The following is a 27,931-nucleotide window of genomic DNA, read 5'->3' on the forward strand; positions in this document are numbered from 1 at the left end:
AATGAAAGCATGGGCACTCCACAGGAGACTGTTCCCACTTCTTCCATTCAGAAATCCACAACATGATTCCTGGAGTTCTGAAGAACAGAGGAAACAGGTGTCTTTTGAGAATAAATTCTTCAAACTCCCCTATCTATGCTTTTGAAATGGTCTGTATTCAGCTATAACCACCACCAATATTTTACTGAGAGTGGAATTTATGCAGACTAACTTCTACTATCAATCATATCCCAGATTTAGAAAGGATGGGAAGGAAGTTACAATTTTTGCACTTTACAATGTTTATGTAGGATAATAATTCTAAAGGGGTCTTTCCAATTTTCACTGAACTGCAGAACTCCCAGAAACCTCATAAACATCCTTTAGAGTATGTACAAAAATATACTGTAAAGCCAAAAAATGACACCGGCATGTATAAATCAGTGTATCACCTTCTAGCATGAAATCACTGTTTTACAAAATGGCAACCAAATGTTTTCCTGAAACTCTGTCATTGTGTATGGATTATACATTGGTCATTCAAGTACCTTTTGTCTTAAGACAATGTCTAAGCCTTGAGAGATACATGGAGAAAACCCTAAACAGATCCTCCATGGTTTTTTCAGTTCCAGTAATTTAAACAAGCACTGTGCCTTCCAGGTAAAAAACAGATGAATATTCTCACAGAGCACAATAACCATCCTGTGATTTCATCTTCATAAAGAAATTCTGCATCCTGCATACCTACCCCAAGCATTTCTCCTGAGTTGCTTAGCTCTGCTGAAAATTCAAAAGGTTACATTTAACTGCTGCTCTGTAAGCACTGAACAAGTATTATGACATGTGACCACCTAATTGTGCCCAACTATGCATCACAGAAATAGTCCTGCTTGATTCAATATGAATTTATAACTTGGACTAATTTTTTGTTAGCTGTATTAAACCATGATGGTTTTGGAAATCTATTACCCTGTCAATACATTAAAAAAAATAATATGATCAGTGCTGCAATAAAAGCTGTACAAAAGAAATTTAATCAGCTGTAGGAGCCCATAAAAAGCAAGTTACTTAAAGACACCTGAACATGTTCAGACAAAAGACAGGTATTGCAAAACTGCTCTGTTAAATAAAAGTTGCTGAAGAGAGTGTGATCCAGGGAAGGAAAGGAAAAAAAAAAGGTACACTACTTTTTCTGCATCACTTCAATAGCTTTCAGTATTAAAATATGCCCATTGCCCAAAGTGGTGTCTTAGTTACACAAAATCAAGTCCTATCATCAAGGCTTTTGTAAATGATTTTCAAACTTTCTGAAATTCTTTCAGTAACTAAACCAAACGAGTAACAAATAAGTATGGCACAATCACCTGGGGGGCTCACCAGCCTACTGAGTGGGTATATATTTGCAACATGAAGGAGGAAACAATCTCATTTACTATCTACCTCAACTAAACAGGCACTGAAGCACACATTTAAAATAATTTTGCAAGTTCTCACTTCTCTCCAGTTTAGACAGCATAAGGAATATGTAGAAATATCCCTATTTGCATGCCTCTGCTTCTCCCTCTCAGTACTGAAGTTTTCTTTAGCATTTAGACTTTTAAGAGCCTTGAGGCCTCCCTCATCTTCCTTCTCTCCTTTTCCATTAGAGCCTAAGTTTTATGTTTTCACTTTTCAGCTTTGGCATCTTCCCTTCCCCACTTAGCACCACCATAAAAGCACCCCTTCTCCTCACTCATCATTTTTTTTGTTCACCACTTAAAGAGAAGCAGCCCAAGAAACACCTGCAAGGCTGTGCACCTTCACCGTGTCAGGAGTTGCACATGGGCAGGCCAGCTCCTTGTTCTGCTTGTGTGAAGTTTAACAACCTGTCAGTACTAGCTCCGTGCCCCACAGATGCAAAATTTCATCTCAAGAATAAAGAGGCAGGTGACAGGTAAGACCCCATTCAAAGCAGAGCACGCACTTATATCAAACTCCTCCCACCAGACAGGAGCCTTAAGTCACACGTAAGCAGCTCGACAAATCACTTCACTCGTACGTTTGTGCTCCTATGTAAGATGTTTCAGAAAAGCATACATTTCACCTCCCACCTCTTTTTACAGGATAGATAATTTTTCTTTCTCTTTTCTAAAAAGAGATTTCTAAATTTCTTTCTAAAAAGAAAAATTTTCTCTTTTTACAGGATGAATAATTTTGCAATTATTCAATAGAAAATCCTTGCTTGGCTCAGTCTTCACATCAGGAAAATGGCAAGAGAAGAGTAGATAGCCAAGTCTTAACACATTGTAAGTCATCTAGATACACAGGAGACTTAATGATTTTGTTTATATTTCTTCCAAAAGGGCAGAGAAACCCCTCAGTTTTATTCCTCTGAACAGTAAAACACTTCAAGTATTTCATCTCCTACACCTGAAGAAAACCATAGCAGCATCTTAAATGTTATACAATCATAACCAAGTAATACCTGAAGTTAACATGCAGTTCTGTAACCAGCAGGGCACTGGGAACACCAGACAAAACTGAAAGGGTAGGTAACTCCTAAGAACCAGCATCCCATGTTCACCTAAAACAAGACTGCTGCTGCAGACTATTTAAAAACAAAACAAAAATAAAAGACTGAAGTATTTAACACAGAGTAAGTCAAATTCACAGAAATCCTGAAAAGCATTAAGAGCTTCATATAGAACAAACCATTCCACCTTACAAATTATGCACTTACCGAAGTCATCCTATAGAAACACTTTCCATTTCTGGAATTTAATGTTGGACATGCACTGCTCCTCTTCCACTATGTACACTTCCAAACACACAGACTAAAATAGCAAGAGACAACGTTGCTGGGAAGGTAAGATCAAAGCACCTCCAACATTTTCATGTCTCATGTTAATACTGAAGTCAAACTTAAAGTCACTGAATCCAAGTTTTACCTCCTTGAAGCTACGGGCACCAAAGCTAACAGGGTCAGCCCAAGCCTATCTCCTAACAGGTCTTAACACATGGTTCCCTCAGTAAAATCTACATTAGACACTTAAGAATCAAAGCCGGACTTTCTCCAGTTCCAGGGAAATGCTTAATCATAAATATTATTTAAAGAATCACTAAGCAACAAATAATTAAAAGAATTTACTACAAACTTAATTCTTTCTACCTTCTTTAACAAGTATGTCCAAGAGATGGAATCAAAATCCTTCTCATTTCATTAGCACTAAGACAGAATTCACTTAAAATGGAAAAACCACACATATTCAGGGCTTATTTTCTCTTTAATGCTAAAAAATAATTTACATCAATAATGCAATCACTCTCTCTGGTGTGATCTGCCACCTTAAGCATGGCAGGAGAGCATCACATTGCAGCAAGATTATCTGTTCTCCCATTCGCATCTCCTGTGCACTAAGCAAACACTGCCTATCAAGAAGAACTGAAAGTAATACTCATTTTACAAAGGCAACTTCTTCAGCACGCTGTGGTGAAGAATAACACTAAATCATAGTAGGTTTGGGTTTTTAATTAGATCCTTTATATGAAGTATCAACTGCCCTGAAAATGCTCTGAATACCAGCATAAAGTTTACTAAGGCAGCTTTTACTACTTTCTTGAGAAGCTTCACATATAGCATGTCTACAATTAAGATTTAGATTTTGTATATGATCTACTTTATTGAAAATGTGAAAACCCTAGTTCACAAAACTTATATCTGCTCCAATCCTGATGCTGTGCAAGGGAAGCTAACTGGAGACTGCTTATACAGGCTGCCTGCAGCAACAGGTGCATGACTAAACTGACGCCCAGAGACCAATTCTCTGACCAGATCCATCAGACTTGTTTCTACCTGGATTTTTCACAGAAGGAAGAGATAGGCATAACTGAACTGAACAGTTGGTTTCCTAACACAATTTTACTTTGTCTAAACCAAGGAAGTGACAGCACCAGAAACCCCATGGCAGCCAATAATTGCCACTTACTTCCCTCCAACATCTTAGCTTTGTTCTTGGAATTGAGAAACATCTTTTTCTAAGAGTTACATTAAATGAACAATTTGTTCTACCTATGAATGCCTTCATCTCAATTACTAAGACTTAGAGATAAGAAATCAGGTACATTATGAAGTGGGTCCAGAAGTTCAGTTTCATTCATAACTCACCCACGAGGTTTTATCACTAGATTACAGTTCTATTCTTGTAAAATCCCTTGATCTCATCTCCTTAGCCTAAAAGCAGAAGATTTGATTAAAAAGGAAGATAACTGAATTGAATTGTGTAAGAGAGAACTAAAGATGCCTGGAAGTTAACCTAACTAGGCAAAGATAATATTTTTTTTTTAAAGTTTACATCAACAAGTTCCTACACTTCATTTATCTTTTAAAATAATTTAAAAACAAAAGTTTCTTCAGCCTTTCCCAAGTTACTCAGTATTTCCTGTGTTACTAGAAATTACAGGTGCCTAGGTAAGAGCTGCAGTACATGATTAAAGCATCATCATGATGGTAGGTTTAGCCCTGCACTGTAATTATCAGAAAAAATAATTACCCTGAGGTGAAACAATTCCGCCTGTTAATTTTATGTATAAACTTTTAAGCTGTATGCACAATTCACTTGGGCAAGAGGTATGAGACATGCTCACAAATCAATTCAGGAATATATTTATTACTCAGGGCTGAGAGGTTTTTTGTAAAATAAAAATTACCTGCAAAACAAGGCATTAGCAGATTCTGTAGATGAAATCTTTTGAGCAACCACAATTATTTAGTACTGAGCAACCATATTCCAACATGGAAAAAAAGAGTAGCAGAAGCATTCTAAGCCATTGGCAGAGGTGAACTACAGGCTAACTAGTTTATAAACCTCTGCTTTGAGCCACTACAGATTTGGGGGTACAGCTTCTGAATGTTTACTACCTAGAAACAGCATGACTAAGCCACAGTAGCAGCATTAAAGTGGAGATTCACAGCATTCAGTCCCACTGCAGTGATCACATTGCCCCGTGCTCCAACTTGATGCCGCACCCTCACAACCACAAATTATACTGGTTCTTCAGAAGGAGGATTTCTTTGCCCTTCGCATTATCAAAAAATGCCCTTGTGGCATTTATCACTTGCAGGTTGATCAAAGACTCCTCTGCTTCTAGTGGCAAAGAAACTTCTCTCAGAAACCATGATCTCAGCCCTGCCAGGTTATCCAATCTTTTTGATAAACTTCCAATTATAGAATAATTTGATAGTTTACACATTAAAAACTATACTAAGATTTAACTTCATATTAAAAGGCCTTCAAGGCTTGCACAAAATACTTCAGAATACCAGATTATGTGAAGTCTTTCTCTGTCTGGCTTAGCGACCACTCAGTTGGGTGCTGTACACACAACAGCTACAAACACACACAGAAACAGTTAAAAGTCCATTCTCCCAGAATAAGGAAGCAGGCCCACAAACCAAGCAGAACCCAGGATTTCACTGTCCTGAATCAAGCAAAGCAAAGCAATGCAGAACAAGACCTGCCAAGACCCTACCGCGCACCAAGCACTCCACCCCAGTGCCTGGCTACTGCACAGACAGAGGTGCAACAGATGCTTTTGGGAAGAAGAGATTCTCTCCGGAATCAGAAAAAAATATTCACTAACAGTATTATTAAGAGACTGCTGCTGCCAACATCGCACCTTCATTTCTCAACAGAGTACTGGTTTGGGAAAAGACTCCAGAACAGAACATGGAGGCTTCATCAGTTCAACAGAGCCTACACAAAATAACAGCTAGGAGAGTCAGCATCACTCGTTTTTCATTTAGTCTGCTCCAATTCAGTGAATAATGACTGCAGCATTCCTTTCATTAAGAACGTTCATTCTTTGATATCAACACTCCTAATTGAAACTCTACAAGCTCACAGTATGTGCTTCTTACAGAGGGCACCTTCTAGCAAAGTCAGCCAACCAAAAACTGTATTTCAACATTTCTAAGGTTGGGTGGGCTTTTTTGTAGGAAAATTTTGTATGTAAGAAATCTTTAAATCACATGACTACACTGTCAAATAGAGATTAAAATGCCAGTTGATTCTCTCTGACTATTCCTCCCATGAAAATGAGATTTTTTTGTACTTCTACTCTTTCACCAATCCCAATGACTACAGATTTGGATTTTTTGAACATGAGACAGCAGGATTGTTGATCTAAACAGAGGTCCAGTGTTACCACAAGTCAATTACCAGGCGTTACACTGTACATCTCCTGTTTTCTAGTTTGAGCAGGGGGTTACTATTATTACTAAACACAATGAAAGAAACAAGAGGGATCACTTTCAACTCAAAAAGCACAAGACCCAACTTTCTACTTAAGCAGTAAGTGTGCAGTATGGACTCTCCAAGGTGATTAGAACTTTGTGACAACTATACCTTCTCAGTACAATGGAGCAGATGAATTTCTGCATCTGATCTGTCACTGCCATGATTATTTTTCCCAAAATACCACAACGCTACCCTCAGGAATAGGGGTTTTTTTTTGATCTGTAATTCTGTAAACAAGATGGAGTTAATTAAAGTGCACAATGGTATATGAAGTTTATCTAATACATGCAAATACTATTTTCAGTGCTCATTACCAAGGTAGGAATTGCTTAAAAGTACTACCTTTTAAAAAGAATTACTACAACACTTTAGAAGAAACCTAAAATATTGTACCATATTTTGCTACTAGTATGCAGTCATTTAGAAAAATATACATACAGAAAGGAAGACATATTCATGAAGTCATTTATAAAATCCTTAATATATTAGCATTATGACAAGAAATTACATGCACTAATAAGCAACAGGCTTACTTCAAGAGCAGCATCTTTCCATGAGAAGAACATTCCATTCAACCAGCATAATCCCCAAGCACAACCAAGCAGATGAAAACTGGAACCATCTAATAGCTCCACAAGACTTGCTCCCCTCTTCCCACCTCCTCATTGAAAGGAAGGGAGGAAGAGATGGGTGGTTACGCACTGTCAGCAACAAGCATCTGAAACTCAGAGTGCAGTGTCATGACAGCCTGGATCACCAAGCACAGGCCAATCTGAGGAATGGTACAGAATAAAATGAAGTTCAGGAGTAAGACACACAATAAAGGAAGAGCTACAGGTGTTTAACACTTGATACAAGTCTGTGAAGAACATGTACAGCAAATTGTAACTGCAGTAAGCGGCAGTGTGAACCACATAACACCAAGAGATTCAGATAGTCCTAAATTACTTTAACAACTCACGCAAGTGTGTTATTTGAATATCTTAAAATACCTAAAAAGCAACATTGATAAACTATTCCAAAAGCAGTCTTAAATGCAGACTTCAATATAGATCAGACTGCAAGCCCTGTAAAAATTCTAGTAAAAATAGTAATTTATACTGAAATATTTCACAACGTGAGAATTCAAATTTTTAAAAAAGTGGAAGCAAAACAAGCTGACAAAGACTTTCTTTAGTGCTGTAATCAAGTGCCAACAGACTTCTTACTACAATAAAAAATCAAAGCACGTGGGACAATACATCTCAATTATGGAGACCCAGGCTAAACATCTGCTGTTATCAATTCACATGGCGGGAGGGAGAGAACCAAATCAAGCTGGACTACATAAATTCAAAGCAGAGAAATCTCAGAGAGTTTATTTTCCATTTATGCTGCCAGATCATCAACAAAGACAATGCAGGTCAAAACTTCTGTAAAAATTTTTGTTTTCTGCTACTGTCTTTCTAAACAAGTCTTCAAAAATTGGAAGAACCACCAACCCACAAACCAAACTCTTACATGGCCCACAAAAAAGGTTCCAAGTAAATTATTTGACTAGCATTCATCTTCACTTTATAACATACGGTTCTGTAAATGAAAAGCTATGTTATATATTACCTAAGCATATTATGCTTGATGTCTTTACGTAAGGTTTCTGATCGATTGTTGCCTTGCAGCATAATATTTAAGCATTCACAGTATAATTTTCTCTATTTGTGTTGTGACCATATTTTCTCCTAGATAATGGTCAAGAGGATATAATTTTAAATAAAGTCTCATGTTCCTAGCTACTGCTAGATTACAAAGTGAGAGTTTTCTACAGTAGCAGGAACCATTAATATTTAGGGTATTGGAATGTCTCAAGATACCTCTATGCTTGTTAAGGTAGAGCTGCTGCTTGCTTAAAAATTAAAAGGTTAAACCTTTCAATACATTAATAAACAGGTTACAGAAAGATGCATATAACATTTAATTGATTTGTAGCAGAAACCAGGCCCATGATGCACAGAGATGTCTGTGGAATAAGTGCAGGTTAAAGAAAAGAAATTAGAAGTCACTAAAAGGACTAAGTTGCATTACTTAAAGATTTCAGTGTTCTGCTTGTTTCTAGATACTCAGTCTTACCATACTGAAGTCCCACCGAGTTTTTTTCTTAACAGTAGTGCTTTTTTACTAACTGTCTTCTCTCCCCTCTAAAGCCTCCTATCATTCTAATGACAAATACACATAATGATTATTAACAAATAGTCAACAAAAGAAAAAAAATCCCAACTCTCATGGTTTAATCCCCAACAGTAGGTACCACACAGCTGCTTGATCACTCCCCCCCTCACCCAGTGGGACGGGGAGAAGAATTGGAAAGGAATGTAAAACTGGAGGGCTGAGAAAAGAACAATTTAATAAATGAAATAAAATAAAACAAAACAAAAATACCCCAATAAAAGTTATAGTGAAAAGGAGAGAGAAGGGAAGAGGAATGATGCCCAAAGGGAAGGGAGAAAACAGGTGATGCACAGTACAGCAGCTCATCACCGATGCCCAGCCAGTCCCTGAGCAATGATCCGCCTGCCCGGCCCAGCCCCCCCACAGGTTATACACCGAGCATGGCGCTCCATGGTATGTATGGGATACCAGGTCAGCTGTCCTGGCTGTGTTCCCTCCCAGTGTCTTGTGCCACTCCAGCCTTCTCGCTGGCAAGGCCTGAGAAACCAAGAACTCCTTGACTTAGTTTAACTAACATTACCCAGCAACAACTGAAAACACTTTTCTCATACCAAATCCAAAACACCTATCCCAGCCAAAACCAGGACACCCTTGCCACTGGTTTCTTTACCAAGTGTGTCTAAGTTTGAAGTAGGAACCAAGAATGAATGCAGTAGTTTTTTCTTTCTTAACCAATTTTGCCTACAGTCTTGAACAAGAAAAAGAAATCTTTTTTGTTTTTCTGATCAACCAGCTCTGGAAGTGACTTTCAGGAGAAGCAAAGCTGCAAGCTGCAGAAAGCTGTAAGAAGGCAGCCTGTATAGCCAAGAAAGATGGATTTCCTGTTTCCCGGCAGAGAAACTTGTGTATTAGATGCATTTCGCTATGTTTTGTCGTAGCAACTGTGCATACCTTAATATAGCTTTTCAATTTTTATTTATTTTTAATTCCTAGCGGGTTTATTTAGTCAGTGAGTGACAGACTTCCATGTGAGGCCACAGTGCCATGCTAGGGGGACTGTATAATTAATTGCACCCGGACTATTAATGATCCGATTGTTTTTAATAGTCTTGCAATCCTGAGGAAGGGAGCTGTGAGTGAATGGAGCAGATGAACTACTGCACTAAACTGTTGATTTGATTTTCGTTGTCACCTCTGGAAACTTTTGCTAGAATGCAATAATGCTGTAGCAGTGGCTTAGTGGATGCTTTCATTGCAAAGCCGTTACTCAGGCTATATAACAAAAATGTCTCAGATGTCTTTCATGCAGGTTTTGTGTATGGTACACGACAGGGAAGGGCAGGGCAAATTATGCCTGGTGTATTTTGATCTGAGCTAACAGAATAGATTGTTGACAGAAAATCATGGGGAAATGCTTTAGCTTAATTGGGATTTTATAATTTTGATAAGCAGATAGGCTATGTAAACTTTCTGGATACGTTTTTATCTGTTACCAGTGGTTCCTTCCCCCTCCTGTTTGTTTGAATACTGGGGATGTTAACACATCACACCACTGGAGAACATTCTAAAGGTAAAGGTGCCAGTGACTTCCTTGGAGCAGCTCTGCAGCAAGCAGAGTTGAACTGACTGTAGATGTTTTTAGAAAATGTGGGTCTAAATTACAGACTGATTAGCTAAAACAGCAAGCAGGTAATCTTGGGCATATCACTTACAGGTCACTGCAGTGCAGTGACAGTGCAGTTTGACTTTCTTGAGTTTAATTGATTTCTTGAGTTTGATGAACTACAAACTGTGTAGTGGAATTGTGCTGAGGGCGTGTGTATATGCTCACACTGTGTATGTGTTAAGGTAGTCGTGCGGCATCCTGTCTTCACAGAAAGACATTAATTAGTATCAATAGTGGTTTACAATACTATCACTCTGTGCTGTGTATTACCTCCCCTCCTGACACCTCTTTTTGTGGTCTCCCCTGGTTTGCTTCCATCCAACTTAGCAGGCTTAGTTTTAAATTATCATCAGAGGTAACAGCTAGTGGCTAAAAAATGAAGCAACTGAAACTTCAAGGATTACATTCAGACAGCAGTGTTCCTACAGTTAAGAGAGTTACAAGTGAGGTAAGGATGTGAGAGGAGGAGGTGGTGGCAGCGGGAGGTTCAATTAAGGTATAATGATATGCACTAGGGGAAAACCTCTATAGTGTTCAATAACCTTTATACTTCTAAGTATGTTACTATTAGCATTGTGTTAACAGGGCCATTAGGCTCAAAATGAAGGAAGTAGTATGTTAAAAGTATGTAAAAACCTAGTCCCACCATCAGGCACTGTATGTGGAAGCTTGTTTGAGGGTGAAGAAAAGTATGTCTGAACTTTGGTAAGTCAGTAACCACTTGAACAGCTGGGAGGTGTAAGACCTGCTGTTACAGACCTGCATTACCTCACCTGCATGCTACCTGAGAAAGCAGCTCTGCCAAGAACTGTGGCATTGTCCCTTGTGCACAACAGAGGAGTAGCCTCACAGCTATGTGCGCCCTGGTGACTTGCAAGCAGGTAGAGACTAGTTTTATAGCCCGCTTTCTCAGTATGATGCTCCTAAGTAGTGGGTTTTGGCATGGTAATTAAATTAAGAAAAAACTAAAATGCAGAAACTGGAGATGACAAATGTAGATATATCAAATCATAGATCTGTCATGGGAAAACAAAGACAGAACTGGAATTAGCAGACTAAACATCTCTGAGGACCTGGGCTCTAGTCCAGGACAAGTTGGGAATGTTTTTTCAAAGCAAGTGTGTGCTAGTGTCTTGCCTATAACTAGCTGCAATTACTGAAATCTTGCATGCTTCTGAATTTCTTTAAAACAAATAAAAACCCCTGCTATTGTTATAAACTAACTAATGCTAATGATCTACCCATAATTGCATTTAATGCCTTTCCTTTAATTCTTTCCATTTCGGAGCTTTAATAGATGGTGTTGTAGAAAAGTTATTTTGACACTAAACTTCCTGTATGCAGCTTCTGATAAAAGGATCCTACAGTTCTCTGATGAGCCTGATAAGAAACAAGACTTTTCACAGAAATCTCATTCCTACAAAATGAACAAGGCATCAGAAAGAGACTTGTCTACATAAGCAGGTAGCACTCTGCAAGGGGAACGGATTTGCAGGGTGAAATGGTGTTGAGGACAGTGTTCACATTGTTCAGGTGGGCTGACTCATACCAGCTCTGGTCTGGTCCCAAGGGGCGATGATGTGGTACACGGCCAGTTGTAGGGGAGCTGGGTATGCTTCAGGGCTTGTCAGAAGGGCGATAGGAGCCTTGCTGGTTTAGGCACTGATGGTGTTGCCCTCCGATCAGCCCAGTTTAGCTACCTGAAGCTCTTGGTTGGTGCCTGGCCAGGGATTTCTATGTGTTGAGCTTCATGCAGCTGTTGATTTGTGAACTGTTTTTTTCTGGATAAGCTTGAGTGTGTCTGCAAGAGCTGCAGTTGCAGCTTTGGTTATACTGTAAACATGAAATCATTTCAGTTGAAGTTTCTGGCTGGGTGTGGTGTTTTTCATTAGTCACTAATCTCTCTGTCCTCATTGATTATTGCTGAGGTGATGTGCTTTCATGAGAGAATTAATGGGTGGCTGGTGTGTTAATCCTTTCTGTTTAGATTTGAGTTTCGTAATCCACCTTCTAGATGTCTTGCCTGTCTAAGGCTGTATTTTCTGTTTGCCTTCATATTTTGAATAGGAACTTTTCTCCCACATGCAGTTACTCCTTGGCAGCTTTCCCCCTGTGTTTAGGTAGTCACTTCTAAATAGATGTCTCCTAGGAGACAAAGCAATATTATTGTGCATGATTTCAATCCTTAAGGATGTTACATGTACATAAACAAACATGGAAAAAATACAGTTTTCCCTATACTTTAGGAGGTGTGGACAAGTAGAATGGCTTGGCCTGTTTCCAGCTCTGGTACTGCTAACAGATGCCTCCTGCAGTTTGGTATTGGTAACTGTGCAATGTCTGTGCTTGTTCAGATAGTATCCAAATAAAGCCAGTTAAGCTGCTTAAATAAACCTGCAGGCAGAAGACATTCCCATAACAACAGATAGTTATTTACTCTAAGTACAAAACTAGGTCCGAAGGTTTAAGGACTCCACTGAAACCACACAGTTTTAGTGCATGCATGTAGGAGATACTTGGGTTTTACTGGGTGTCGTGGTTTAACCCCAGCTGGCAGCCAAGCACCACGAAGCCAGTTGCTCACTCCCCCTCACTCAGAGGGATGGAGAAGAAAATCAGAAAAGGAATGTAAAAGTTAAGGGTTGAGATAAGAACAGTTTAATAACTTAAAAAGAATAAAGAGGTAAGAACAACAATAATAACAATAATAACAATAATAATAATAGCAAAAGTGGGAAGGTGGGAAAAAAGGGTAAAGCAAAAGCCACGCACGCAAGCAAAGCAAAGCCAGGGATCCATTCACCACTCCCCACGGGCAGGCAGGGGTTCGGCCATCCCCAGGGAAGCCGGGCTCTGACACGCTTAACAGTTATTCGGGAAGACAAACACCATAATGCCAAATGTCCCCCCCTGCCTTCTTCTTCCCCCAGTTTATATACTCAGCATGATGTCATATGGTATGGAATGTCCCTTTGGCTAGCTTGGGCCACCTGTCCCTGCTGTGTCCCCTCCCAATATCCCGTCCCCCTCCAGCCCTCTGGCCGGCAGGGCCCAGGGAACTTGAAATTGGTATAACCATCACTCAGCAACAACTGAAACCATCAGTGTGCCATCAACGTTGTTCTTACATCAGAGCCAAAACACAGCGCTGTACTAACTACTAAGAAGAAAATTAACTCTGTCCCTGCTGAAACCAGGACAAACAGTAAAGTTGAAATGAGGCAGTCTTGTCTGCAGAGATGTTGGAAGTGGCTGTTGGTGTTGGTTACCAAATAAACCTAGCTTTTCTGTCAGAATATGGAGTGGGTCCGTAAGTGTTCTGTTATTTGCAGTAGGTATGCAATCCCATTGCTGCCCTTTTGGGAAGAGCTGTGCATCATTTCTTTAAGGAACAGTATTTGTAGAAGGTCACTTAACATGTAAAATGTTTTTCTAGTTTTTTGCCCCCCTTTGAAGTTCCTGAATGTATATAGGGAAGTGGGTACTGCTGCCGCTGAGGACTGTAGAGCTGAATATAAGTGAGTTCAGGTATGGAGTTTTAACAGCTATACCTGTAGTGCTACAAGGTATGCGTATCTGTTAGTGGTCATCTCAGAAGAAGAAAAATCTGTCATTTGAAAACTGGTTAAGTGTAAACAGTAACATTGATACTAATTTTATAACAGAGAGACTTACATTTGAACTGTGTGCCAAATGAACCTAAAGTGGTTTACCATGTGGAGAGGTAAGGCTGTTGAGTTTTGTTTAGGAAGAAGATAAAGTAAGCCTATGGATAAGATGGAATACTTAAAGAGAGCTTGAAAAAACTGGATTGTGGCATAATCTATTCTCCCAGTTACTGCTGCAGCTGCAGCCTCACTGCTGCCTGTTTGTTCATCTAGGCAGAGTTGTACCTTCTTTTTCTACTATGAGGGAACAAGGTAAGGTTAGTAAAATGGAGTCAGTTAGAGAAGTCTTTAAAAATCAGTATTTATAGTGTACCCTTTTATTTCAACAAATATTTTTGTAAAAATAACGTGGAATTTGTCAAAGGTGGACAAGTGTCTTAAGAGTTGGAGTATGTGGCAGAGGAACATAGCATCAATTAAAACTTCTTTTTACAGTATTTTTAGCTTTATGAAGTAAGATTGCAAAGCAGCAGCCTTTAATAAGGTAAAAGTTGAGGGTCTGGCCATTTTGAGGCTGGTTTCACAGGTCTTCTAATTGCCAAGGTTTTAAAACCTTTTGGTCATCTTCAATCAATCAGTCTTTAATGGATAATTATGTGTGAGTTTAGGATTTGAGTTGCATGGAGGCTGGAATGATGCCGTTATTTTTATATGAAAGACTGAAAGTTCCAGAGCTAACTGGGGTAAGATTTTTTTTTTTTCTTCTGATAGATGCACTCTAATAGAGGCACAAGAAACGCATCTGTTTTTCCAGTGTTCTGTCATTATAAAATGGGCTGTCTGCACAAGGGCAGGGGCAGGTTTGAAAGAATATTACTCTGGTAAGCTAAGGGACCTGTAGTGCAGGACCAGTGTTGAGTTTATCAGTGGCGGTGTGCAGCATGCTGTCCTGAGGTTGTCCAGGTTGGCTTGATTCCACGTTTGTGTGGCATGATGGAATATATACAGCTGTAAAATCTGGAGTTGTGATTTGCTGCCTTAATTTTGTTAGTGTGTGCCTGGCTTTGGCCTCAGGTGCTTACTAGCATTGCTGATTTATCAGCTGTGTTATGGCCCTAGTATAGGTTTAAGACTGTACAGAATTGGTTCATACAGGTGACTTTTTTCTCCCCTGTATTTTTAGTTTATTTTCCCCAAACTAGTTGTTCCTACTTTTCTATGTGGTGGGTTTTGCCTTAGTTCAGCCACCAATGCATGTTGCTTTAGAAGAATCATGTCAGATCTTTTCTAAGCAATAAAATTGTTTTAACAAGGCTTCTGTTGCAGAGATGTGTGTTCAGTTGGATGCTAAAGTGAGAGGTCTTTGTTTAAGAGATATTGTATAGGTGAAGAGGTTTTGCAAGTAAAGAGGTAGCCTGACTACTTAAAAACAGAAGGAAAAAAATTCAGTTGGCTTATTTATGCCGGCCTAACTTAATGATTTCCACGGAACACTGCTACTTTGCCTACAATGTCAGTAGTGTGTTCTTACATACCCATAAAGTTATCTTTGAGCAGAAGAAATGCTGGAGCTAGAAGATGTTTTGCTTTCAAACTGTTTAAAGCTGTATGCCTGTGTACTAGCAACCTGAAAAAAACAAAGCGTGGGAATCTGAAAAGAGATGTGTGTTTTGCTTGTGGTTTTGGGTTTGGGTTTTTTGTGTTAATTTTTGGACCTATCCTATCACTGTGCAATTACTTTCTAAGATGTGAATTAGTGTAACAGTTCTGTATTAGTCATTTCATTTGCTAAAATGCTGCCATGTATACAAGCCTTCTCATAGTGGCGTTCCACTTCTAGGGAAACCTTGTTCATTCTCCTCTAGTCTCATGATCTGGGTTAAAACACTTTCTGCTTTCTGTCTAGCCATGGGTTTGTGGTGTGTAGACCATGGAGGAATGCATGAATTATCAATATTAACAGTGCTACAAGAGGATGACATATTTTGAGTGCAAGTCAGTCAAGTTTTAGTACTTGGTAACAATACAGATACTGAAATCTATGCTGCTATTTTTTCCTCTGACAAGTTATGCTTTCATTGAAAATAGAGCATAGGAAACTATTAATAAAAATTAGCTGACAGCTGATAACTACTTTTCTTAAATTAATGCAGTTGAGGATGACTCCTGAGGAAGAGTCAGTTGATGTCTAAATGCGACATCCAAAATTTTTAGTGTTCCAGATAGCGTAACCATCTTGTTGCTGTAAGGACACAGTATTCTTGAGAGTAAGAATGGCATATGGTGAAGAGGTGTGTGCACTAAAAGTCCACTGCATGAATGGTATTATGCCCACTGTGCCCACCCCAAAAAATTACATTGGTGGGCGGCTCCTGCAAGAACCTGCTGAAGCAACCTTTGCTACTGCTGAGTACCAGTACTCTGGTACTGCTGCTATTCTGTATTTCAGTTACTTGAGGATTATTTACTATTGTCACTGGTTTTTGACTGTGAAAGTGAAAAAGGGAAGAGGAAAAAATCTGTCCCATTTTATGTGACCTAACCTGCAGGAACTTCCAGAACTTTCCTGTCCAGACAACAATCCTTGCATCTGTACAACGGCCTCAAGACTATCACAGGAAAGGGAAAGTAATTTGCACAATTTCATCTGTTCAAGCTGTTTCTAGCTTGAGAGACAGTTTTGTTATTTGAGACATTGGGCATCTGTCAAGCCAACAGCTGGACTGAAGATTTTTCCAGGAACTACTTTTTTGCATTGCAAAAAACCAACCTGTTGAAAAAACAAACAAACAAACAACCCGACAGCTTACAAAATTTCTGAGTTCTCAGCTTGATTACCTTGCAAACTTAGTCTCACCATTTGAGAAAGTATATTGATGCCCACTGACTGACTTCAAGCTTTTGCTTTTCTTCCTTGTATGTCTGTTCTCTGCCTGCCCAAATGCATTAGTTGTTTTCTTTTTTAGTTGTCTTTATTTAGTATCCTCAGATTTAGACTTGCCCAGTATGTATGTCACCTGAGGTTTAGGATGGTGGTACCTGTCTCCTTATATTCTACGCTGAAGGACAGTGTATGGTCATGTGTGAAGGCATATTTCAATACTGCTGTTCAACTAACAAATGGTAAGTGTGCATACATCACAGTGGGGCCAAACTGCTATTTGTACAAACTGCTGCCATCTGTTCTACACCTAGTGCTAACCTCTTCTCATAAAGCACTTAGTGATGCACCTAAGCAGATGGAACAGATTCATATGTGTTCATATGTGTGGCTGGATAATAGAACAGTGATTCCTGGAATAAAACTCTAATGCTGCTGGTGAAACGTGCAAGGTTGTCTCCTGCCTTACCACAGACAAGAATTCTTAAAACAAAAGAATATTTGAAGTGAAAAAGCCTTGGAACAGGTTCCTACCCTATCATTAGCTAAGAGAGAACTGAGCCAAATCACAGCATTGTGGATTTGTCCCAATAATCAGGCCACTTTCTGAGATGTTGTGGTTCAGATTGTCTACCCCTTGGTGAATTACTGATTGACAAGAAAACTGAAGAAGGTACTGCATTTCCAGGGTGGACAGGGTAACTAGATTCAAAAAAGTGAAATAAAAAGTAATTTCTTGACTCTCCTGTCTTTACAACAAACCTGTTGGGAATGCTGCTTAGAAATTAGGTTTTGGAGGGCTCATGAACATATGTGAAAATCCTGGAGCTTGGAAACATGACTGATCTCTGCATAACATCCCACTCTCATTTTAAGATCTTGTAGTGTGTATCCTGGTAGACAGAACCACTGTAGTGGAGCCTTTCCTGTATAGAGGAAGTTGAACTAAGGACAGCATGTCATTAGCATACCCCCAACAGTAACGCTGATGGCCCAGCACGTCCAGGCTGTGACCAGTAATTATAGCCTTAGAGGTGATAAAAGTCTCTACTGGATATTCAGTTTCCCTGCATGTGTGTGTTCGAGAGGTGTGTGATAAACTTGCAGGAACCCCAGCCTGCTTCCCAGTGATTTCCAGGATGGCTTTCCAGACGAAGGCGGAAAACACATACATGCAGCCTCCTACTGATGTTGTTCATCACAGCCTGCTACAGGTACAGGCATAGGTTTCTGTTCACCTTTCAGGCTTCTTCTAGCTGATTAGAGGTGCCACGATAAGAAATTTCATTCAGACTTGGTAACATCTAAGTTGAGATACAGGGATTTCAAGTCTGCATGGGGGCATCTTGACTGCATGCTTTAGATCAGGTACAGACAGATTATGTTAAGTAAAGGCATTAGGTTCAGTATTGGTTCAGTGAAGGAGAAACAGGTTTTTAAATGCTGTAAGGTCTTTAAACTGGAAGACTGTAGACAGCATAGATGCGGTTACTGAAGACTCAGTCCCATGTAGCCCTATGAAGCAATTTATGCTGCCAAGGTTTCAAAGCCGTAATTACTTTCCTGTTATATAGGGGGAGAGGAGGGTCAAGAAAGCATGGTTAGAATCTGATCATCTGGATTTTTATAGACAAATGTTAGCAAAAAAATTTATTTGTTTAACTTAATTGGAATGCCATAGAAATTCATATGACTTGCTATTCTTAGTTTTCTGTGTCTGTTTTGATGATACACTACATTAGATTGCTATTAAGTATTCTAAGCCATTGTACTTGTTGTCATATTGTATCTGCCTACGAGGAATTTGTTTGATCATTAAGTCGCTGGCAGGAGGGGGAAGATACAGCTCTGTGCACTTTTTTTTGAAGTAAATAGTTCTGAAGCATTTTGAGGTATGCTGCTAGTGGCAGGCTTCTCAAACATAGCGGTGACAGCATTAAAATATTCTTCTTTTAAAGCCCGAAGAGCAGGCATCAGCAAGACTTCAGTCTTGCACCTTTAATTACCTGTTTAAACCCTGAGTTTCTGCAAATGCAAGAAAGTCAGCATTTTTTGGCTTTTTTCTCCCTTGCGATGTTATGCTTTATGCATTATATTGCTATAAGGTTAAAACTTGATGAAAAGGTTGCTAGATACTTCACTTGATGTTAAGTTGCTTGGAAAAGGTGATGAGTATTTTTGAGTAGGTTTTGGGCTCTGAAAAGTGGTCTGGTCCAGTCTACAGTATATGTGGCATAACCTTGCAGGCAACGTAACTAATGGACGTTAACTGGATTGCCTGCATGGTGGATTATGCTATATGAACAAAGGCAGGAGGTCTGAGAGCTCATGTTAACAGCAAGTATTTAAATTATATTTTTAAGGCGTGCAAATTTTGAACTGCAACACTTGAAAATTGGTTTCTCTTGATCTGACAAGTTAAAGTTCATGCTTTGCTGGTCTCTCTGCAGCAACATGGGACATCAGAAATGTCATGACCACTTTAACACATAATCTTTTTCAGTTAATAAAACATTGATAATTCTAGTGGTGCAGCCACACAAGTGAACTCCCCTTCTTGCTGATTAATGTAAATCTGTTACCCTGTTTCTCTCTGCATTGCATATGAACCCTTAATGATTTGTTAGCTATTATAGTGTTAGAATTAATGATTAAATATGTTGCACATGGGCCTTATATTTGATGGTAAGAAATGCTTGGTGTAGTTTTAATAGATTGTTTCTGTGGTGTTGAAGAAGCATGCAAATATATGTTGTCGTGGTTTCAGCAGGGATAGAGTTATTTTTCTTCCTAGCAGTTGGTGCAGCACTGTGTTTTGGATTTGGTGTGAGAACAGTGTTGGTAACCCACTGATGTTTTTAGTCATTGTTGGGTAATGTTTGTACTAAGTCAAGGAGTTCTTGGTTTCTCAGGCCTTGCCAGCGAGAAGGCTGGAGTGGCACAAGACACTGGGAGGGAACACAGCCAGGACAGCTGACCTGGTATCCCATACATACCATGGAGCGCCATGCTCGGTGTATAACCTGTGGGGGGGCTGGGCCGGGCAGGCGGATCATTGCTCAGGGACTGGCTGGGCATCGGTGATGAGCTGCTGTACTGTGCATCACCTGTTTTCTCCCTTCCCTTTGGGCATCATTCCTCTTCCCTTCTCTCTCCTTTTCACTATAACTTTTATTGGGGTATTTTTGTTTTGTTTTATTTTATTTCAATTATTAAATTGTTCTTTTCTCAGCCCTCCAGTTTTACATTCCTTTCCAATTCTCCTCCCTATCTCTCTGGGTAAGGGGGAAGCAATCAAGCAGCTTAGTGGCACTTAGTGGCTGGGGTTAAACCAGGGCAAAGGGCTACCAAGCTATTTATACAGCAGAACACTTGAGCTTTAACCCTTGACAGATTTGTAACTCACCTCTGAACCACAGAAATTTGTCAGCTTAGTTGCATTTGTACAGGAGGGCAAGGTATTCATCCCAATGCTCCCTGGCTGCAGCAGTATAGTCCTTCAGCTGGTACGTTTGATGAGAGCATCCTTTTCAACTAGGGAAAGGATAACTAAAACTTTACCTGGCTAGGTAAACCAAAAGCTAAGGCAGGTTCCTGAGTTGATTTCAGAGTAGAGTTTGTTTGCCACCATGCCCTCAAGTTTTTCACCTTTTCAGCTACCTTGTCCTCAAGTACCTGCATCTTTTTTCCTTTCCCTCTATCACTGCACAAAGAACGAGCACTTCATGATTTTAAGCGCAAGTCTCTCATCTTAAAACACAATACCATCAACTACTAAAATCTTATTTAAAAAGCAATTTTAAACTCCACCGCTGAAAAAGAAGAGCTGAAAAATCCAAAAATCTAAACGCTGAAGCAACAAATCATAAAAATCTGGGGGAGCTGAACTGCAGAGTATTTGAAGTCCACATCATTGTTTTTAAAGGGGCTTAGCAATACCATGCACAGTACTGCTTGCGATACCACAACACTGAAAAGCTCCCAACATAAGCTAGAATGCCCCTGTGCTTGGTACTGTACAAAAAATGAAAAAGACACCCACTGAAACAAAACAAAAAAGCTAAAAATGTTACTTATCCTTTCCACTTTCACTTATCAGACTATTAAAACAACTGGTATTTCTCTTTAAGTCAGAGACTATAATTATCAGATTCCTCAACCACCTCCTTCCAGGAGGATTTTAAGTAGTTAAATAGTGCTGGTACATGACAACAGACACACAACTCCATGAATCTACTTCTTCAGCTCTCACTTACTTGAATGGAGAAGGGACATGCTCTAGTTACAGGCTTGGTTTATATCCACCGAATTCTTGAAAAGAAGCTCTGGAGACCTGCAAACTTTACTATTGAAAGGATAATCTAAAAGCTCAGGCAACAGCAGGCAGCTGTATTAGATAAAGCCCTCAACCATGTGTGACTCCTTATCCCAGGGTGTTTCTGAGATTAGGGTGTGTATCAGCATGCAAAGGCCTATCCTGCACACAGAAAGTTTAAAGTAAAGGACAAACGTACATTTTTTTCATACTAAAAACAAATTAAAGTGTTTTACATGATTGTTGAGACAGCCCTATACACTTAAAGTGTAAAGCATTTACCTTCACAGGTAAATTATCACAACATTAGCAAAAAAAGCAGCAATGCTGTTTCTCTGACTCACATGACCAAAGAACAGTTTTGTGGCTGCTCCAGCCAGGATGAGTGTTTATTTCGTCCCACTGCAATCATTTTAACCCTAAGAAGTTGTCCCAGTTTCAGCTGGGATAGGGTAATTTTCTTCTTAGTAGCTGGTGCAGCGCTGTGTTTTGGCTCTGATGTAAGAACAACGTTGATGGCACACTGATGGTTTCAGTTGTTGCTGAGTGATGGTTATACCAAGTCAAGGACTTTTCAAGTTCCCTGGGCCCTGCCGGCCAGAGGGCTGGAGGGGGACGGGATATTGGGAGGGGACACAGCCAGGACAGGTGGCCCAAGCTAGCCAAAGGGACATTCCATACCATATGACATCATGCTGAGTATATAAACTGGGGGAAGAAGAAGGCAGGGGGGGACATTTGGCATTATGGTGTTTGTCTTCCCGAGTAACCGTTAAGAGTGTCAGAGCCCGGCTTCCCTGGGGATGGCCGAACCCCTGCCTGCCCGTGGGGAGTGGTGAATGGATCCCTGGCTTTGCTCTACTTGCGTGCGTGGCTTTTGCTTTACCCTTTTTTCCCACCTTCCCACTTTTGCTATTATTATTATTGTTATTATTGTTGTTCTTACCTCTTTATTCTTTTTAAATTATTAAATTGTTCTTATCTCAACCCTTTAACTTTTACATTCCTTTTCTGATTTTCTTCTCCATCCCTCTGAGTGAGGGGGAGCGAGTAACTGGCTTCGTGGCGCTTGGCTGCTAGCCGGGGTTAAACCACAACAAGTACACATCTTATGACTGCACTACTATTCCTTAGTATGATCTAAGCATCACACTATAGCAATCAGGCACTTCATCTTCAGGCATCTGTAACATTGGGGAGTGCTACAACAGGAAACGATCCATCCCTGTCAGAGACAAGAAAGTTTGAAACAATGAAAAGAAAAATCTATTGTATCTCCCACATGGTCTAAGGATGTCCCATGGTTGGTACTTCACAGGACAAGCAGGAGGGGAAAGAGAAATGTAGCAAGAACATTACTGCTAGTTAGGTCATAGTGACATTTTGACAGAACTACCACCATCTCCATCACATATGAATGTAAATGGTGCCATTGCTTTGACACACTCTTTCCTTACTTTATCCCAAAGTACTTTTATTTCTACTCTTCCCCCCAGCCACACTAAAGTTTTGCTGGGGTGGAAGATCTGGCAGACAGTCTGTAATGCTGGAGGGTACTGTAGCTGTCTAGTGGACACACATAAGGACAACTGTGTGAAAGAGCAGCTTTTAGAGCAATACATTCTTTACCACCGCCTTTACCATGCTATGAGTGGTTTCATGACAGAAACTTGGCTTCCCAGTAATTAATTCTCAGCATACAGTCCTCCCGAAGCCACAACAGATTACCACATAAGCAGCAAGAAGGCAGATTCAGGCAAAGAGTCAGCATCAACAGAAAAAGCTTTTGTACTTCTTACTCTGTGCAGTGATTTTTTTAATAAATGACACGCATCAACTAGAATAGGAGAATGCAGAATGTAGAATAATCAACTTCAAAGGTCAATGGACATTCTTCATGAGAAAATCTGTCTTTTCATGTTGCTCATCATCTTTCCAACACAGGATCAACTCTTATCAACTCTGATAGCCACTCCAGTGCCAAACATTTCATTTGCAGAGCAAGAACTGAAATTTCAGAACAAAATACCGTATCTCCCCCTCCTTTTTTTTTTTTTTGTGAGTGCTTTTGTTTGAGCGCGGGTTTGTTTTTTTCAAAGTATGTAAAATAATGAAGAGGACTCACTACGGCAATTCAGAAGACAATGGCAGTTTCAGAAGCTTTTGGATCCATTTCAGACCAAGACAGCTGTGCTATATAACAAAGCAGTATTCTGTCTGAAAGACTACTCATCCTCCCTGGGTTGCCACTCCACTCTAGTAAGCACTGCATATTTGCAGTTAAGGTGACAAGGTTTCCAGAAAGATAAGCTCTTTCAGTAGGTCAGCTGACAGAGACAGACAACTCCAAGACACACAATTTAGTGTAATCTCAAAATCCTCGAGACTACTGATGTAGGCAAGGAATCCATAACTTGCCTTCATCCTCTTTTTAAAAGAAACAAAATTAACTCAAGCAAGCTCTCTTTTGGCCTGTAAAACACTGATTAAGATTTATAAGGCACCATCAAAAAAAAAAATAAAAGCATATCCTATGCCTGACTGAAAGACTGTAAAACATTTTGAATAAGAGAAAGTAACGCAGCCAATGACATTTGGCATCATTTGCCTCAATAAACCTCATAAAACATGTTTCCTATTCACACTCACTTTTTCTGCCAAAAGGAAGACTATTGTAGAGAAGATAGAAATGCAACAGAAAGGAAAATGGGAAAATCCTGGGGTTTTTTTTTTCATTTGTCCCTTTCTTCATCATCCCAGTCTGGTATTGACTACCCACATACTGTGGAGGCAGCCAAATTACAACAGAAAACATGCCGTTTTCTTGACTCCTTGATTTCACAGTCTGGAAGACACTGTTTCCAACAAAGAGTTCTCAAGAGAATGCAGAATAATCCTTAAGAAAACTAAGCCACCATGCTGTGTTAGGAAGTGGTGAGCCATCCTCTGTGTAGTCTTTGCCTTGAGTGCCCTTCACCATGCTTCTGTCAGCAGTTAGCCGCTTGCCTCACAAGAGCACAGGCAAATAATCTGCTTGAATTCATTTGAGTTTCAGGTGTTTGCTATCCACAGCACTACAATGCAGGGATGTTCCAGAAGTAAAGCACTTCCCACATGAAAGTAAAGCCATATTTAATAAACTCTTTAGTAACTGATGGCAATAATCTTGTAAACTATCCTTTGTTCTTGATTACATGAAATGAGAGACTGATTTTCTTTGCTTATTTTGTAATTTTTTTAAGGTGTTTATGGAACACCTTAGTTGGCTGAAGTAATAATAACAGGACAAAAAAAACCAAAGGAGTGATGTACTTTCTCTTCCCACCTCTCCTGTCCCCGTTCATCTTTATGAATTAACTTTTTCAGATTTGATACTCACAAGACAAGTTACCAAGTTTTCATTTCTACTATTTCATTTCTGGACAGAAAAGAAGCAGCCCTACTCTAAGTGACAGCATTAAGTTTCCTCCACTGAGCTGGGGAGACAAACCATTCTTTTTGGTAAAATAGAAATGTTGACTAGTTTTTCAAGAGACAAAACTCCTAATGGACCTCAAAGTGCGAATGAGGAGTCTGGGCATGCAAACAGTAACACTGCTTCAGACACCTCTGAAGTAATCTTTCTGTTCTAGTCAGCTCTGGCAAGGTCTAAATCTGAGTATGGCATTCTGGGTTTTGATGTCATGCTTCAAGACAGATGTGACCAGCTGGAAAGAGTCCACAAGACAGCAATGAGAAAGGTCAGATGTCTGGAAACACATTCTATAAAGAAAGATTAAAGCCACTGGAGTTGTTTAGTCTAAAGAAGAAGTCTAAGAGGAGACAAGATCAGAGTTGTCAAGTAGTTAATACACAGTGTCACAGGAGAATGTTCTACTGGAATACCACACGAAGTAAAAACACATATGGGAAAATATGCCTGTTTTCTGATTACCCACTCATAGACTTAGTTTGAAAATATTGAGTCATGGCTTTGAAGAATTTACTGACAGCTTAAGTATCAGCAAGACAGGTATCAGGACAATCTGTTTCACTGCTGTCTAAAGGATGCTGAACAGCTGTGACAACAGATTCAATTCTGCTATGTTGGCAACAGGAACAAGGACAGGGCAAAAGGAGAAATAAAACCTGGAAGAGCAGGATAACACACTGGGGATCCACAAAACCAAAAGAACTCAGAAACAGAACATTGCAGAGAAGATAATTTTCATTATTTGACAGTAATTAAGACAGGATGTCAATGTGAAAATCGTATCTTCAAGCACTTCTCTCAATGTTACGCTTTAGGCAGGCAGCACATAAAGCCTGAAATCATCTGTACGTTCATCATGGACCTTAGTCTTGCCTTTTTCCACTACCCTTAAAGGTTTCAGCATGCCAGTAACATAGATGCTTCCTCAATTTTAAATTAACATGCATGCATTTATTTCCACACTTTAATGCATCGCAGTATCATTGCACAAGATACAGGTGGATTTGTCAGGCAGCTCTGCAGGTAGGTAGGAATTCAGCTGCAAGCACTGACTACACCACAATGGAAAGATGGGCAAAATCAAAGCACAAAAAACACAGACAAAAAAAAAAAAAAAAAAAAGACAGGTTTCAGATAATAGAGGAATCTAGCACAGGGGAATAAAGGGGAAGGGAGAAAGCTACATATTCTAAGCAATCTTTCCCACTACACTAAAATGAGTTTATGCTGCTATCTTCTAGCATTACTCACTGCAGGTGAGTTATCAGATTGCCCATGTAGAATTCAAAAATTCCAGCTAATGCAACGCTGCCTTCTTTTGGGCTTACCTTTCCTACACTGTTAACTCAAAATATGCCTGTTAATTCCTTTCCAAAGCACACACAGAAATAACCAGCCTTCACCAGAAGTTAGCTGAACTCACAGCCACTGGCAGACCAGTTAACTGAACAGACAGCTTTTGTATATTTCTACAGAGTATTCTGCAAACTTTCCAACTGAGCACCAAGCCAACAAGACACCACACGGCTGTGGTAAGCACAGCCCCCAACCCACAAGACCTGCCAAGAAGCAGGATATATTAATTACCTACCAGTGAGCACCACGCTAACAGCAGCTACAGAGCTGCTACTCAGTTCATTTCAGCGAATAAATCAAGTTTACATCTCTTAACAAAAATTACTGTGTGGATATAACTACATTTGTTCTACTACAATCATAAATGCACTTCACCATAAATACATTCCACCCTTTGTGGGCTCATGCAGTTGAAACAGACTAGGAATCTGGTCTAAGTTTGAGTATTTAAAGAAAAGGAGGGGACAGACAAAGGTACACTTAGACCCAGTTCACCATGCTGTCCTACAGTTTTATCAGTTCAACAGAGAAGGCATCAGGGAATGCAGAGGAAACCAGGAGCTATATAAACAGCCATTACTGTGGAGGGAAACATTCCCTACAACCACAACTTAACTAGTTGGAAATAACTTCAGCCAGTGCTTTGCAGATACTCCTTTAAAAATGTCAGGGTTTCCCAAAAAAGCCCTTACACATCCAGCTGCGTAAAGGCACAGAATAAAGAAACAGCACCTAAGAGCAAATTTAAAAGTTGATCACAACAAAAGACAAGTCAGCCTACTCCACTACGGCGCACAAGTGATTATGTGCAGAGCAGGCAAAGTAAAGCAGCAGACAGACAAAAAAACACGCTTGGTTTGGGGGTCACATCAGACAAAAAAACACGCTTGGTTTGGGGGTCACATCAAGAAATACCTGAAAGGGCTGCAAACCGTGCAACGCAACGAGGGGCCGGGGGTGAGTCAGTTTCAGATACAAAAGAGTCACTCTACTGTAACAGTGGGGGGGCTGGTTTAAGTGCCGTTAGAAGGTATTGCAGCTAGATCAAGAAGGGAGGGAACAACACGCGTATCCGCGTATCACGCTACGGATCTATCAGCCACAGAGCTCCTCCATAATCCACTGCCTGTCATTAACTCTCCCAAGAGGATTACTGTAGTTTACGGGCTTGCCCATCCCTTCCATCTGACACTGAAGAGTTTGCTTTACAGCAACGCTACCCAAAGGTGACGCACTAGAAAAAACATTATTTAAAACAAAAAAACCATACCCGCTCCACACAAAACCTCCCAACCCTCAACACGGGCAGCCAGAAAGGGAAAGAGCCGCGGGCGCAGAAGCAACGACGCCAGCGGTTTAGCGGAGGGGTGACGCGACGGGGCGGTACCCAGGTGAGCACGGAGCCGCTCGCCGCCGCGGGCGGGAGACAGCGTGCGCCGCCACGCCGGCCCCACGCACCTCCTCATCCCGCTCGTCCAGCGAGGCGCCGTCCTCCGCCCGCCCGCCGGGGCTCGCCCGCAGCCGCCTCGCCGCCGCCCCGCCGGGGGCCGCCGCCACCCCGCCGCCTCCGGGCTCCCCTTCCTCGGAGAGAGTTTCCGAGCCGGAGGAGGAGCCGGAGCAAGACAAGCCGACGTGGCCGGCACCCCGCGGCCGCTCCGGGGCCGCCGAAACTTTGTCAGCCATGGCCGGGGGCTCCAAGCGGCGCCGCTCGCATGCCCCGCCGCCCGCAGCGCGCAGCCTCGCGGCGGCCGCTCTCCCCGGGCCGGTGCCGGCGGGCAGCGCCGGCGGGCGGGGCGAGGCGAGGCGGGGCGGGGCCGGGCCAGGCCGGGCCGGGCCGGGGCGGCGGGACCAATGGCGCAGGGGGGCGGGCACGGCGCGGCGGCGCGGAGCGCTGCGGGCGGGTGGCAGGTAACGGGGCGGGGAGGGGCCGCCGCGCTTTCTGGGCGGAGCGGGCAGCGGCGGGCGAGGGCGGGGGCCGAGGGGTCCCTCACGCTGCCCCGCGCCGCCGGCGGCAGCAGGGGCGAAGCCGCGATGCCCCGGGGCTGTCGGTCCCCACCCGCCGCAGCCCGGTCCCGCCGCTGGCCCGCGGTGCGGAGAGGGCAGAGGCGGCCGCCAGAGCCCGAAGCCGGCCGGGCTGCGCAGGGTGCGCCTCGGCGGGGGGGGGCGCGCAGCGAGCCGGCGGGGCTGCGGGGCGGGGCGGCGGCGCCGCGCTGGGTAGGGGCAGCCACCTCCGA

At 41.3% G+C, this 27,931-nt stretch overlaps 1 protein-coding gene across 3 annotated transcripts in view; it reads right to left on the reverse strand.

Moving 5' to 3' along the window:
- Positions 1 to 27,440, reverse strand: part of MAST4 (microtubule associated serine/threonine kinase family member 4) — a 274,327-nt gene extending 246,887 nt beyond the window's left edge. For all 3 annotated transcript variants that reach the window (XM_055791201.1, XM_055791202.1, XM_055791200.1), the window contains exon 1: positions 27,156 to 27,440. In XM_055791201.1, coding sequence (XP_055647176.1) covers positions 27,156 to 27,380 — 225 coding nt within the window. In that variant the 5' untranslated portion in view covers positions 27,381 to 27,440. The remainder of the gene's footprint in view (positions 1 to 27,155) is intronic.
- Between the last annotated feature and the right edge of the window lie 491 nt (positions 27,441 to 27,931).

The sequence above is a fragment of the Falco peregrinus genome, chromosome Z (genome assembly GCF_023634155.1).
Source record: "Falco peregrinus isolate bFalPer1 chromosome Z, bFalPer1.pri, whole genome shotgun sequence".
NCBI classification, from domain to species: Eukaryota; Metazoa; Chordata; class Aves; order Falconiformes; family Falconidae; genus Falco; species Falco peregrinus.